Here is a 14,128-nt window from a genome sequence, read left to right on the forward strand (position 1 = left end):
AGGATCTGGAACCAGCTTCCCAGGGAAGTGGTCCTTGCTCCTATCTTGAGTAAATTCAGAAAGGTTGGATGAACACCTGTCTGGGGTCGTGTGATCCCAATGTGTGCTCTGGTCAGTGGCGGGGGGTTAGACTAGATGATCAATTTAGGTCTCTTCTGACCCCTAACTACTATGAAACTATGAAACAGCTGTATTTGTCTGTGGAGGGAAAAGAATTAGAACAGTTGTGTCCAATCTCTTGGCCTTACAGGCTGGATGACTGGTGTGGGGTTGGTTTGTGGGCTGGATCCAGTCCATGGGCCCAATCTGGCATGCCTAGGGTCAGGACTTCTGTGTGTGCCAGATCAGGCCTGAAACCCTGGCCTTGGCCATGCATGTGCCAGCCAGATACTGTGCACAGAGCTTTGTCATTTGGACTGCAGGGCTTGGAAATTTGGCAGTGGGGAAATGATGGTTGCACTAGTTGCCAGAATTTCTGGACCCTTAAGTTGCTCCACCAGCTGGATCGCACGGCTCTGTGGGCTGGATCTGGTCTGCAGGCTGAGCACCCCTGAATTAGAAGATCCTTAGTTCCTGGATCAATACAGCAGCATAACTATATGACACCTATATGGTGGTTGGACATTGGCACTACCGTAGTAACTGAACATGACAAAGACTGGGAATATAGCATAGAAAGAGGTTGGCTTTGCTGGAGGTCTTGAATCTTGCTTCTGGGGAACTGGCTGAGGAAGATTTCATGAGTACTCATTCTGAAAAACTCAAATTGATGTAGTCTAAATGTGAAACCTTTTCCATGTCTCAAAGGCAACCCTAAAAGTCTGTTTTCAATTTGATATGGTTAAACAAGTGTCCCCTGTTCCTTTCTCTGTAATAGCAATTGAAATGTAGCTTAGAGGAGGGGTTCCAGTCCCCGGACCACAGGTTTGCTACTGGACCAGAAGTCCGGAAGTGACTGGCATACTGCTGGCCAGCGGCCCAGTATAAAAAAAGGTTGGCTGCTGGTCTGCAGTATCCTGGTCACTGCTCGTCTGCAGTATGCTGGTCCACTGTCACTTCTGGTCTGCAGTTTGCTTGCCTGCAGCATAAAAAGGTTTGGGAACCCCTGGCTTAGAAATATGAACCAACTTTAGCTAGTTCAAGTATTGCTAGCATTGTAGTGGCAGGATGCAGTTCTGGGTTTCAGAGACCCACCCAAGAAGCTAGGTGAATATTCAGCCCAAGGTTTGCCGGCTGAACTCCACGCTGTGATTGCCAGACTGCTATAAGCATCTGCACTAAATAATTTCAAGCTTGATCAAGTATGTCTACACTACACTGCAGACACAGTGACCACTCACAGCAGGGACTGCAGTATGGGCATACTTAAAATCTTCTCTGGATTTAGCACTCTTGGCACTTTCCTAACAAGCCTTTTTTTATACTGAGCCTGATGCTTTGTCAGGTCCATGCTTCTGTCTCATCTCCCTTTCTTCTTTGCTCCTTCTTCCTGTCTATTGCCTCTTCCAGAGATCTGAGGTTGACAAATTCATGGTGGCCATATGATATCTTACACATTTACATACAGGTTTATTTAAATAAGAGGGTCAGTCAGGACATCTAGTGGCAGTATAAAATGGAGAGTCACAGTTATTTCCTAAGCTTGAAATATTGCAGAGCATAAAGTAATTAGGAAGAAGAAACCATGTATTTGTAGTACCCTTAAGCACCCTGAAAGTAATGTTTGCCACTTTTGGTTTAATTTTTGGTTATATCTGTGCAATTGCATTGACTTGGGAATCACTCTAGTGTAACGTGATGTAGAATTTGATGTTTTGTGTTTGAAAACTTTTGGTTTGTTACATGTTTGAAAAATATGGGAAATAAACCTTTTGAAGTGTTTTTTTTTTCTTGTTCCTCAGGACCTTATATTCTACACTGTGCCTTAAACATGGAAACTGTAGACATGACTGGTGTATCATTGAAACGTCCTCATTGTGAGGATGGAGAGGCTAACTTGGATGAAATTAAAAGACAGAAAATCTCAGAGGAGTCTTCTAAGACTGTAGACGGTTCTGACCTGAAAATTGATACTGTGACTGAAAAATCAAAGAAATCGTTGCTTGAGGACACAAAAGATGAAGTAATCCTAAATGAGGAAGGTGAGGAGCAAGAAGATGAGGAACTGGAGGAAAGTGATGACGATGGGGACCCAGAGAGCTTTGCAGACATGATGAAGCATGGGCTAACAGAGTGTGATGTTGGCATAACCAAATTTGTTAGCTCACACAAAGGGTTTTCTGGAATCTTAAAAGAGAGGTAAATCTTCATCGTGTGAACCCATGTAATTTAACTTTTTCCACTAGCAGTCATTATCCTATGTTGTTCATTTCGGTCTAGCCCTTGTATAGCAAGCTGAAATAGCATTATCTACGAGAGCGAATAGAGGCTTTGTTTCTTTTTATGTTAGGGTTGTTTATATGGGATTGGTGTGTTGTTAGTATTTACTCTGTTGAATGAAACTTTGAGAAAAAGGGACTCTGAGTGTAATCTTATTAGAGGTAAACCAATACATTGGTCCATATTGTATCGGCTGTGTGGGTTGCTGCTATATGCTGGGGCCAGGGGTGAGGCCTGCTTTTTCCAGCGGGGGGTTGGGCTGGGGCTGTGCTTGAGGGGGGCTGAGAGGGGGGTTGCAGGTGTACTACAGCTACCCCAAAGTTTGCCATAGCCCCCCTCCCCCCTTGAGCTTCCCTCCTAGTACTGCCACTGCCCCACCCCAAGTGCAACCCTGGCCAAGCCCCCACTCCAAGAAGAGCCTGGTGCCAGCCCCAGCCCATAGCAGCAGCCTGCCTTCTCCCTGAGCAGATCCAGGGGACACATGCCTCTCCCAGGGGTGTGCACAGGGGCAGGAGCTGCCTCCCACTGGACAAACTGCTCAAGGCCCCGTTCCATGCCCTGCCTTACGTGTGCAGCACCTGACCCAGCCCCGCTCTCTCCCTCACCATGGGGGTTTTTTGATCTGCCACCCCATGCTCCTTTCTCCGAACAGACTTGTCAGCTGGATGTTGCTCTCCAAACTACTGGGCTTGTGTATCAGCAATCAGCTATGTCTCTGCCAATATGGCTTCTTAATAATTGGCCATTGGTATTGCCCAAAAAATCTTTATTGGTGTACTCCTAAATCTTATACTGATTTGCAATATGCCAACTATGTACAATCAACCATCAATTAAAATATATACTATATATGCATTGAAAAAACTACTAAATTATGCAACTGAATATTTATGAACTCAAATTCAAAAATATTTTTTTAAAAGATGCTAAATGGCAATATTCCTTTTGGCCTTAAAAGTACTTAATTTAATTAGCAGTAATGTTTACAGTCTCCAGGCTGTATATAAAAAGGGAATCTGGTAGCTAAAAATGTAAAACTTATTATCAGACACAAATGTACTGTTGAATCCTTTATAATGCTCTTAACTATATTGTGCTTTCAATTGGGGCTAATATATGGACATGACTTGTGTGCATTATTTGATAATGTGTTTATTTGCTTCAAATGTAAATAGTCATATAGTTTTAGTATAAATAGAGAATATTATGTGCTTTTCCTGCTAAACTTCAGATATAACAAACCCCCCAAAACACATGTCACAATCCCTATTTATTAGTGGCAGCAGCACCTCATATACGTGGAAGATTCTTTTGAGATCTTGCATGATCATGATACTTGTTCGGTTCATTCTTTGAATGACAGTGAAGGCTGTTGGATGGTTGGTTCAAAATTATAGTAGTAGGTTAATCATATCTGTACTTTAAAATGAGTTGGTCAGCCATATCCCTAATGTAATGTTTTGATGGAGAAGTAGGTTGTCTTCACAGTACCCTTTTTCTTTTCTGGCCCATGTGGTTTATTCGGATCAAAGTTACGTGCCCGTCATCACAGTATCTAGGCACAAATAATAGGCAAAGCATGTCACATCTTTTGGAAGGAATTTTGCCAAGCTAACATGACTACGCATAAGCGTGATATATCAAATCCATGTGGATCTGGATGTAACTTAAAAAAAAGGATCCCCACAGTGAGACCTCATTCCCTTTTCAGAGTCACATAATCAGAGAGTTTTCTTTCAACTTTCTAGATTAAGTATTTTTATATAAATGTAACATTGTCTATACTTGTGAATCTCAAAATGAGTCTAGAACTTTCCCTTAACCAACCATTTGCTCTAGAAAAGGCTCTTTTTTTTTTTTTAGTTGCTTTGCTATTTTAATGATTAGAGAAGTAGAGTTACTCTTACTTTAGTAGAGTTCTCTGGATTTTTACCCATGTAGCTGAGAAGTGAATTGGATCTGATATTTTTAGGTAAAGGGTAGTTGATTTCCAGCTTACACCTGGCAGTAGATAAGGTGGTTGTAGTGATAAAGTTCATGTTACCCCTTCATGAAATAACATGGTAGAATCTTAATAATTTTCAGTAATGAGTAGGAATAAGAATGTAAATGAGGGATTTGTAAATTAGTAGGCAAGGAAACGATTCAGAAGATACAGTAAATATTGTAGGATTCTTATATAGATAACCAGTTTTACTAATGCTATATTGGGAAAAAAAAAGGTTTAGTAACATCAAAGATTACAGCAGTGACCTGCTAATTATATCTTTCCTGGGAAGCTGTGAAAGATTTTGGCTTCTTGTGAATGACAAGGAAATCAATTTAGCAAGCTCCAGGTACCAGTTTGAAAACTGGGATATGCGTAAAATAATTAGGCAAAAGAACGCTGAAATGCCAGAACAAAGATTTGAAAAACTCTAGAACTCTTGGTTCAGAGATGATCCCTTTTATTAGACCAACTAAGAATCACAAAAAAACCAAATTATTCTACAAGCTTTCAGGCACATGAGCCCTTCCTCAGGCTCAGGGAAAATTAAAGATGGTAAAAAATCCCCAAAGGTAGAAAATAAACTTCATTTTTGCACAGAGGAAGCTGAAGGTGGAAGGCTGTTCCTCTGGGTCCATGAGAATATCTTCGTGAGTTGCTCTTTGATGTGCAGATAAGGCAGGATTCCTTCCCTGGTGGTGTCAGATGGCAGAAAGGCAGGATGTGTAGAAATCTGTCTTGTTCAGCAATGAAGTTTAAGTCCAAAATCAGCTAAAATTTAGCATCTTCCATGTTTCAGGGATGTATTTGGTACCTGTGTTGATCTGAGATGAAAAGAAATGGAAAACTCTAGAAGTCTTGGCTCAAATGATACTTTTTTATTAGACCAACTAAGAAATTGCAAAAACATTATCTTGAGATTTCTTAGTTGGTATCTTCTCTGAACCAAGAGTTCTAGAGTTTTGCACTTCTTTTTTTTCTCAGACCAACACAGCTACCAAATATGTCCCTGAGAATAAAGATCTAACTTTTATCCTTTAAGTTCTCTTGCAAAGTTCCAATAATTTTAAGTTATTCATAATTTATTTTATTCTTCTTGCTCCTGAAAGAGTAAATATCCTATTATGGGTAAACTTTTTTCTTCTTTGTTTTTTTTTGTTAAATACTGATGGCTTTGTACTCATTAATAATCCTATAGCAACAAAAATGCTTTTGCAATTGTGGAAAAAAAAGAATTATTTTAATTTTGAGCTTTTAATCTGTGGCTAAAGATAATGCAAGAGAATATCTAAATTATCTTTGGGTACTTTTTGCAGGAGAGAATTTCTGATAAATAATGTCTACTCTTTTGAATTTAGAGATTGAATAAAGTGTACTAAAAATGACTTGTGAATAGGATGCTTTTTCCTTTTTTGACCTACCTGTGTTTCTTTTTGTCAGATACTCTGACTTCGTTGTTCATGAAATAGGAAAAGATGGGCGTGTAAGCCATTTAGATGACTTTACTGTTCCAGTGGATAATGAGGTGAATTTTGAATAGCTCTCAGCAATACCATGATAATTAAAAAAAAAAAAAAAAAAAAAGTGTCACTTTGTGAGTTGTTGTTGTTTTTGTGTATATATTAGGATCCTTCGGAGGAAGTATTTACAGTTTTGTCAGATGAAGACAAGCAACGTTTAGAAGAGCTCCAGCTTTTTAAGAATAAAGAAACTAGTGTTGCCATAGAGGTAAAGTGGTAAAACAATGCTAAGGACTTGGCTAACTCATTCTTTTTGAAGTGGCAGAGGTGTGTGGTTGAAAAGGACCTATTTTACATGCAAGATATAAGACTAATTTTGAACTTGACATAAGAATAGGTGATGCCAAAACTTGCAAATTTAGGATTCAATCCTATAAGGGTGTAAAGATGAATTTAACTTAATGTACAAGATAAGTCACTTGGGGTTTCAATAGGACTTACCACCTGCATAAGATTTAAATATGTTACTCGTCTTTGTATGATCATGATTTTATTGCAGTATTTAGGTATTTTGTTTTATAGCGTTATTATATAATAGGAATTAAATCTCTTGATGAAAGAAAGTTTCCAAGGAATTAATAGAAAAGAGGTGAATTTCATTTTTCACAGTAACAAAGATAGAAAAGCAGTATACAGGATAAAGGGTTATTGGATATCTTTAAGTAACTGAAATACTATGAGGTTCTGCTTAGCTAAATTTGGGCAGAAAGTTTGGAGCTGGTTCAAAATTGGCAATTTCACAGTTAAGTAAGCATTCCTACATTCAAAAAGCCATCTGATTTATTTGTAAATAGTGTATTCAAGTGCCTTAGAGACATGGTTTGGATACATTCACCATTCAGATAAGTGAAATTTGGATAAGAACAACAGGTGAATTTAAAAATACTGTGGTTTTAGTTTCCAAATGACAAATTCAGGATTTATAGTTGCATAAGTATGTATTACTGTGCATATTAACAGTAAAAGGTAGGCCTTTTAAAGTATGATGTGATCGTACTTTATTGTGATAGGTGTGTTTTAATGGGACCAAAAGTTTCATGGCAGTTGTGTGTGCTCTTTGTTGTTTGTTTGTTTTTTAAACCTAGGTCATTGAAGACACCAAAGAGAAAAGAACAGTTATCCACCAGGCTGTGAAGTCCTTGTTTCCTGGGTTAGAAACTAAAACAGAAGACCGAGATGGGAAAAAATATATTGTTGCTTATCATGCTGCTGGGAAAAAGGCACTGGCAAGTGAGTGTATTACTTTCACTATCAATTCTTTTGTAAAATCACAGTTAAAGTTGAACTACAAGTTAAAGAAAAAACCTGAAAATTACTAATTTGTCAAGCAAGGGCATACTTTATAATTGGAATTTGGAGGCAGCTGCAGCTCTCTATAGTGACTCATCTAATAATGTTACCCTTAAATCCTATAGGATATGATATAAAATCATTTATTTTCCCAAAGCGGGTAGGTTTAGGTAGGAAAGGTAAGACTGTTTTGTTTGGTTCATAGTAAATGGGGAGGTATTGATAACTTGGGAGTCAGAAACAGACAATATAAGATTATTTGTATTACTGTATGTACTTGATTCTAAGATGATGTTTCCCCCTTCTAATGCGTGTTGGTGGGGAGACCCCCTTATCTTAGAACTGGTAGTTGGGGAGCAGGAGGCTGTTGGGGTCAGGGCTGTAGTCGCGGCTGCTGCCTCCCTTTCCCCGCTGTCTCTGCACCCTCTTTTCCTACATCTCTCCCCAACATGCAGCCTCTGCTCCCCTGCCTGCCCACCCCCCCATCTTTGCTCCATGCTGGTAGAATCTGTGCATGCTGCAGCCTGGAGCACAGCCCCAGCCTGGCCCAGCAGCAGTGGTGCATAGCCTGCACAGCTGCTATAGGGGCTTGACTGGGGCTGTGCTCCATGCTCTGTGCCTCATGCTTGAATGGGGATGGAGCCTGGTGGCATGGAGCAGAGGGTGGGAGAGGAGGTGGCAAAGGGGCAGGCATAAGCAGGGGACAAGCTGCTTGACCTTCTTTCCCCCTTCTCCCCAACTGACTGCCCCCTGCAGCTGTGGGAGGGAGGTATTACAGATAACCCTCCAATAGTTAGATTCTACACTTGGAAAATTATGACAAATTTATAAATTTTCAATATATTGAATCTAGTTATTGGGGGATTGTTTTAAATTCAGAGTCATTTTAGATGTGAGTAAATACAGTATTTGGTAGTGGTTTAATTTGGTCTATATGAATGTAAGTGGACCTAAAGGGAATTGTACAATCACGGAATTGTGGGATTAAAGATAAACTCATGGTTAAAACTTTCAAAATTAATATAAAATTTCCCATTCATTTGAACGGAGCCTATGGCAGGGCACTTGATGTGCCTGCCACTTCAGTTGCTCTGGCAGCCTGTTGAGCCACTGGCAGGTGGGGGTCAGGGCTAACTGTAGAGTCCAGGGGGCAGGCAGGTGAGGCTAGGATGAGCAAGGGAGTTACCTGATGGTGGGGGAGTCTTCTAGTTGGAGCAAGGCTGGCAGTAACGTCTTGGAAGCAGGTACAGGAATATCACCCAGCAGGAAGGCTGCAGCTCCTGAATGCCAGCAAGGAGAATGACATTCAGAGGTTTGGGTAGGAACTAAGGGATGGAGGAGCTTCCTAGGGACCCAGTGTGGGGTCCAGAGCCCTAAAAAGGGGGCTGCGAGTCTGTGGGCCTGTGAAGGGACAAGGAGAGCCCTAAGAGAGGCTTGGGTCCTGCTGAGAGACTAGATGAGCCTGGAGAGAGAGGGGCCAAGTGCACAGGGACCTAATGGGAGACCAGGCAAGTCTTGGGAGAGGGGTTGAGAGTTGGAGGGCCTATTGAAGGCCCAGGTGAGGCTGAGAAGGTGGACGCACAGAGATGAGGGGGCTGCCAGCTAGAGGACTGACCTTGAGAATCTTGAATGGCCTGTGCAGGGGCTAGGGCCCAGGAGGTGCTGAAGGGTGAAACAGACCACAGGGGAGACTGCCAGAGCCAGGTGGGCCTGGAGTTCTCAGCTGGCCTTGAGTCAGAGCCAGGGCCTAGGAGAGGCCAAAAGTCCTGGGGGGAGGGGGCACAGCCGAAAGAGGAAATGGCCAAGGGGCGTGAAGCATGGGATGACACTAGCAGGTGGGGCCTAGGGTGACCTGGGGCCAAGATGGAGGACTCAGAGGGTAGGAGATGGAGCCAGAGCCAGGGGGCCTGGTGGTTAGCAGCCCAGGTGGGGTGTTGAAACCCAGACAGGGGCAAACAAGATTAGGTGGGCCTGAAGACCGGTCCTGGGCAAGATCTAAAACTGCACCCTACTGGAGCTTGTTGGTCTGATGGGGCTGCCTGTGGCGGGGCAGCCTCCATGAAATGCCATATGTGGGCCACTCCAGGGAAAAGCAAGAATGGAGCATTGGAAAGCCTCAGTTCCTACTGCCTTGTGGGGTGACCCCATGGAGGGGGAAGGCTGGGGGAGTGCACCCCAACAGAAAAGCACTTGCCAGGGAAGATTGGGACCATGTGGGTCCAGAGGCCCAGTGAGAGACTAGGGAAGACCAGGACTAGGAGGGTTCAGAGGCCCAGTGAGGGGCCAGGAATAGAGCACAGGGCTGGATGGGGCTGAGGGTCTGGAGAACAGCTAGGACAGTACAGAGGAGCTGACTCCCTGGAGAGGGGGCAGGCTGAGATCATGGGACTTGGTATCCCAGAGCGGTTGGGTGAGACTGAAGGGTCTGGCAACTGGAGAGGGGTGAGGAGAGAGGCTGAGGGGTCTGAGAGCCAGAATGTGGCTGAGCGAGGGCCAAGGGGTCAGAAGTCCTAGAGAGGGATTGCGTCTATGGCTAGTAGGACATCTGCAAGGATGCCATCAGCCAGGCGTGGGGAACGGTGTAGGTATGGTATGAAGCCATGCAATTGACCCACAAGTCCATGACCATAATTTGGGTGGTCATCATAATAAAATCAGGGCAGCCCCCTCTTACGTATTTCCATCAAGATGTGGCAGGCAAGACAGGAAGGCACCCTAGGGATGGAGTGGGCATGGTTGCAGAGCTTCCAGAGGACGCTACAGTCGTCCCTGGAACCCGGATAGGTTGCCTTCTATCAACAAGTCACAAAAGCCTTGGACGCAGGTATCGTGGTGGATGTAGTCTTTCTGGACTTGAGGAAGGCCTTCGACACTGTCTCTCACCCCATCCTCATTAAAAAATTAGGCAACTGTGGTGTCAATGCCTACACAGTCAGATGGGTCGCAAATTGGCTGGAGGGCTGCACCCAAGTGTGGTGGTGGATGGGTCATTTTTGACCTGGAGGGACACGGGCAGTGGGGTTCCCCAGGTCTTGGTCCTCGGGCCTGCACTGTTCAATGTCTTCATCTGTGACTTGTATGAGGGGGTGAAAAGCACCTTGTTCAAGTTTGCAGATGACACTAAGATGTGGGGAGAAGTGAGCACGCTAGAAGAGAGGGACAGGCTACAACTAGATCTGAATGAGTTACAAAGGTGGGCGGATGAGAATAGGATGGGTTTCAATATGGGTAAGTGCAAGATGTTGCACCTCGGGAGGAAGAACCAGCAGCATACCTACAGGCTAGGGAACTCCCTTCTTGTCAGCACGGAGGAAGAGAAGGATCTTGGAGTCACTATTGATTCCAAGATGAACATGGGCCGCCAATGTGGGGACGTGGTCAGGAAGGCCAACCGCACCTTGTGCATCCATAGATGCATCACAGGCGGGTCCAGGGAGGTGATCCTCCCCCTCTGTGTGACACTGGTCAGGCCGCAGTTGGAGTACTGCGCCCAGTTCTGAGCGCTGCACTTCAAGAGGGATGTGGACAGCATCGAGGGGATCCAGAGGAGGGCCACTCACATGATCAGGGGGCAGCAGGGCAGGCCCTATGAGGAGAGGCTGCGGGACCTGAACCTGTTCAGCCTCCACAAGAGAAAGCTGCGAGGGGATCTGGTAGCCTCCTATAAACTTGCAAAGGGGGACCAGCAGGCAGGGGGAGACTCCCTGTTCCCCCAAGGACTACCAGGAATAACAAGGAACAATGGCCATAAGGTGACTGAGAGTAGATTCAGGCTAGACATCAGGAGGCACTACTTCAGTCAGGGCACCTAGGAGCTGGAACCAACTTCCAAGGGAAGTGGTGTTTGCCCCTACCCCAGGGGTCTTCAGAAGGAGGCTAGACAGCCACCTAGCCGGCGTCATTTGACCCCAGCATCCTTTCCTGCCCATGGCAGGGGGTCAGACTCGATCTGCTTAGGTCCCTTCTGACCCTACCAACTATGAAACCGAGCCCGATGTGTTTGTTAGGCATCTGATGGATGTTACACATAAAATGTAATTAGTAACCTGGCCACATGTTAGGCAATTATTGGCCAGAGAAAGGGAAACCAGCCACAAAAATATTACACTTTCAGTGAAAGTGTAATTTTTGTGGCTGGTTTCCATTGTGCCTTAAACTGAATGTGTAGCAGGGTCAGGACCACACTGAGGTCTACAGCTGGCTCCAGTTCAATCCCTACCAGCCAACAATTGGTGTCAGCCAGGTCTGTGTACAATCTAGGGCTTCAGCTGGCCCTGCTGGCTGATCCACTTACCTTTTCTCACTGGAGGTCAAACTACCCCCTGCGCAGTCCTTGGAGCTGGCTGATGATCTGCTGATTGTTGTCTGGACTGGAACTATACCCAAGTCAGTTTGAGCTCCGTTGTAGTCCTGAACCAGCTGATGATCAGTTGATTATCCATCAGTTCTGGAGACTGAACTGGACCTCTTTGATCCCCAATGTAGTCCCAGAGCCAGTTGACTGTTGGGCACCTGGCTTTCAGCTTGCCAGTGCAGGGGGAATGTGGCATCATGATCTTGGGTTCTCCCTGCACTGAGAAGTAGGATGCAATTGAGATCTGATTCCCAATCCCAAAATAGTTAGGGGTGGGGTGCGCCGATAGGGATTTTGGGGACTGATACCGATAGCTTATTTAAGGAGGCACTGGGAGGGGGCTGTAGCCCCCCCAGATTTTGCCACAGGTCTGCTCCCAGGGATGCTGCTGCCACCAGCTGCCGGGCACAGCCTTGGCTCTTCCCAGCTTGGGGGTGAAGGCAGGATATGGAGCTGGGCCGCTGCAGTGAAATTTGCGGTGGCTGCAAGCGCCTCCCAGCACTGCGGTGCCCGCTCTGAGCCCAGCCCCCACCAAGAAGAGCCCCATGAAGCATCGCCTCCAGCCTGCCCCTCCTGCCTGCCCTGTGTAGATCCAGGGCGCACCCCCTCAGACTCTCTCAGGGTGCAAGCAGACTCCTGCCCCCTCCCTCCCTCACTGTGGGGGTGTTGATCTACCCCTCAACATCACTCCCCCCCTCCCCCCCTCTTCCAACTTAACAGCCTGAGGCAGCTCTCCACACTGCTGGCTCTGCTCCGTGCTGCTCTGTGGCTGCGCACAGCACAGGCATTTATCAGCCAAATTATTGGCCTCATTGGGCTTATATCTAATACAGCAAATTTTCTTTATATCAGACCAATGTATCGGTGCACCTCTAAAAATAGTGCATCCAGCCATGCATGTGTGGCATGGCAGGAGGCGTGATTGGGATCAGGGATTGAATCCTGTCCTGCCTTTAAATATGCATCTGTCCACAGTTTTATTTTTCAATACTTTATTAAGCTATTCCTCAGTAACAACCCTTGTTTGAAGTAGTGGTTTTAAAAAAAAAATTGCTGAACATGCTTAGGCTTTCAGCTTAATCGTAAGCCTGTTCCTTATTAAAATTGAGTATATATGCAAAAACTGTCTGTCCATCATAGATTAGAGTAACTGCTTTTGGACAGTAAAAATAATGATGAGATTTGGAGCAAAAAAGGAATATTCACTACTTACCAAGTAGTCAGTGTTACCGAGTTTAAATTTGGGGTAGGGGGTGCACCAGTATTAGTGTATAACAGCATGTTGCATATCTGATATCTTTGATAAATTAAGCTGATTTTAAAGTTTAATGTTTATCTAAATGCAGAATGCCAGTAGTTTAATTAAATGCGATTTTTTTTTTTCTTAAACCATTTTACTTGAAGTGGGATGAAATGGCGTAGGAGTACTTTTTTTTGGCTTAAATTGGGCATATTTCAATTTAATTTTATGTCATTTAGGAGTAAATTAAATCATATCATTGCCAGTTGATGGCCTCCAAAATAAATAGTGATCAAATAGGAACTATAGATTTACTTTGAGACTTTTTTCAAAGCAAATGTAGAAATACTGTGCTACATGGTATGAAGTATTTTAAGCATCAAAACTTGGTACATATTATCATTACGTTTGTCGTGTGTAGCACATTAACGTTTTCTAGGCTATCTTATATTTGCATGCTTTTTGCATGAGTATGCATACTTGCAAACACAAAAGTAATCTCCAAACCATTTTTATTTTCTATTGAGTTGTAATAATTACCTTTCACCTTGCCCCACTGAGGTTTATATTCTTAAACATTTTTTACAGTGAAGTGTCTGTAGTAAATTGAACAGTTATAACTAGAAGGCAGCTTGCAAATAGAATGTGAAGATGATTTCAATTGGTGTCTGTTTTTAAAAGAAATACCTTAAGGGTATTTCTTTACGATGAACATCTTTTCCGGAGCAACTACAAATGCTGCAGTAGAACTTCATGCCTTTAAACTTAGATTCTTAGACCCTGATCCTGAAAGCACTTACTTATGTACATTCATTGAAATTCAGTTCAATGAGAGGGTCATGTGTGAGAGAAACACTTGGTATGCATAAATGCTTCCAGGGTCAGGGTGTGGGCAAGGACAGTCTCTGTCTTTTGTGTTTGTACAGCAGTAATGTATGAGGTCTAAATCTTGAATTGGTCCCCTGGGTGAGCAAGACTTTTTAAAGATTGAATAATTGACGTTAGCTGACACATATGATGAACTATTCTTATGATGTAAATGGTTACAAAAATAGTTTCTAAACTATGAAAACTTGCAAAGCTTTTATAAGTGTAGTGCTTAGAGTACTTGGGGCCTGGGCTTATTAGGTCAGTAAATTGTCAGCGATGCTGCTCCACCATTTTCCACAGTGAAGTTCTTTGCATCTTGGATTGAAGCTTTCCATATATTCACTGTTTGCCTCTGCACGATTCCATTGCATAACTGTCTAAATTGCTGTCATCTGCCACATAACTGTTGGATGCTATAGCAGTCTACGGCATAATGAACCACGTAACCATAAACCTGCATGTTCACCTCTAAACCCCTTCAGTTGTCT

The 14,128-nt window shown here is 43.8% G+C and overlaps 1 protein-coding gene across 7 annotated transcripts in view; it reads left to right on the top strand.

Moving 5' to 3' along the window:
* PUS7 (pseudouridine synthase 7) overlaps positions 1–14,128 on the top strand; it is a 57,020-nt gene that overhangs the window by 29,285 nt on the left and 13,607 nt on the right. For all 7 annotated transcript variants that reach the window (XM_090042008.1, XM_090042011.1, XM_090042006.1 and 4 more), the window contains exons 3-6: positions 1,902–2,298; positions 5,807–5,891; positions 5,993–6,094; positions 6,972–7,116. In XM_090042008.1, the coding sequence (XP_089898134.1) occupies positions 1,931–2,298; positions 5,807–5,891; positions 5,993–6,094; positions 6,972–7,116 (700 nt within the window). In that variant the 5' untranslated portion in view covers positions 1,902–1,930. The remainder of the gene's footprint in view (positions 1–1,901; positions 2,299–5,806; positions 5,892–5,992; positions 6,095–6,971; positions 7,117–14,128) is intronic.

This window comes from Crocodylus siamensis, chromosome 4, assembly GCF_052110815.1.
Source record: "Crocodylus siamensis isolate JL-2025a chromosome 4, ASM5211081v1, whole genome shotgun sequence".
NCBI classification, from domain to species: domain Eukaryota; kingdom Metazoa; phylum Chordata; order Crocodylia; family Crocodylidae; genus Crocodylus; species Crocodylus siamensis.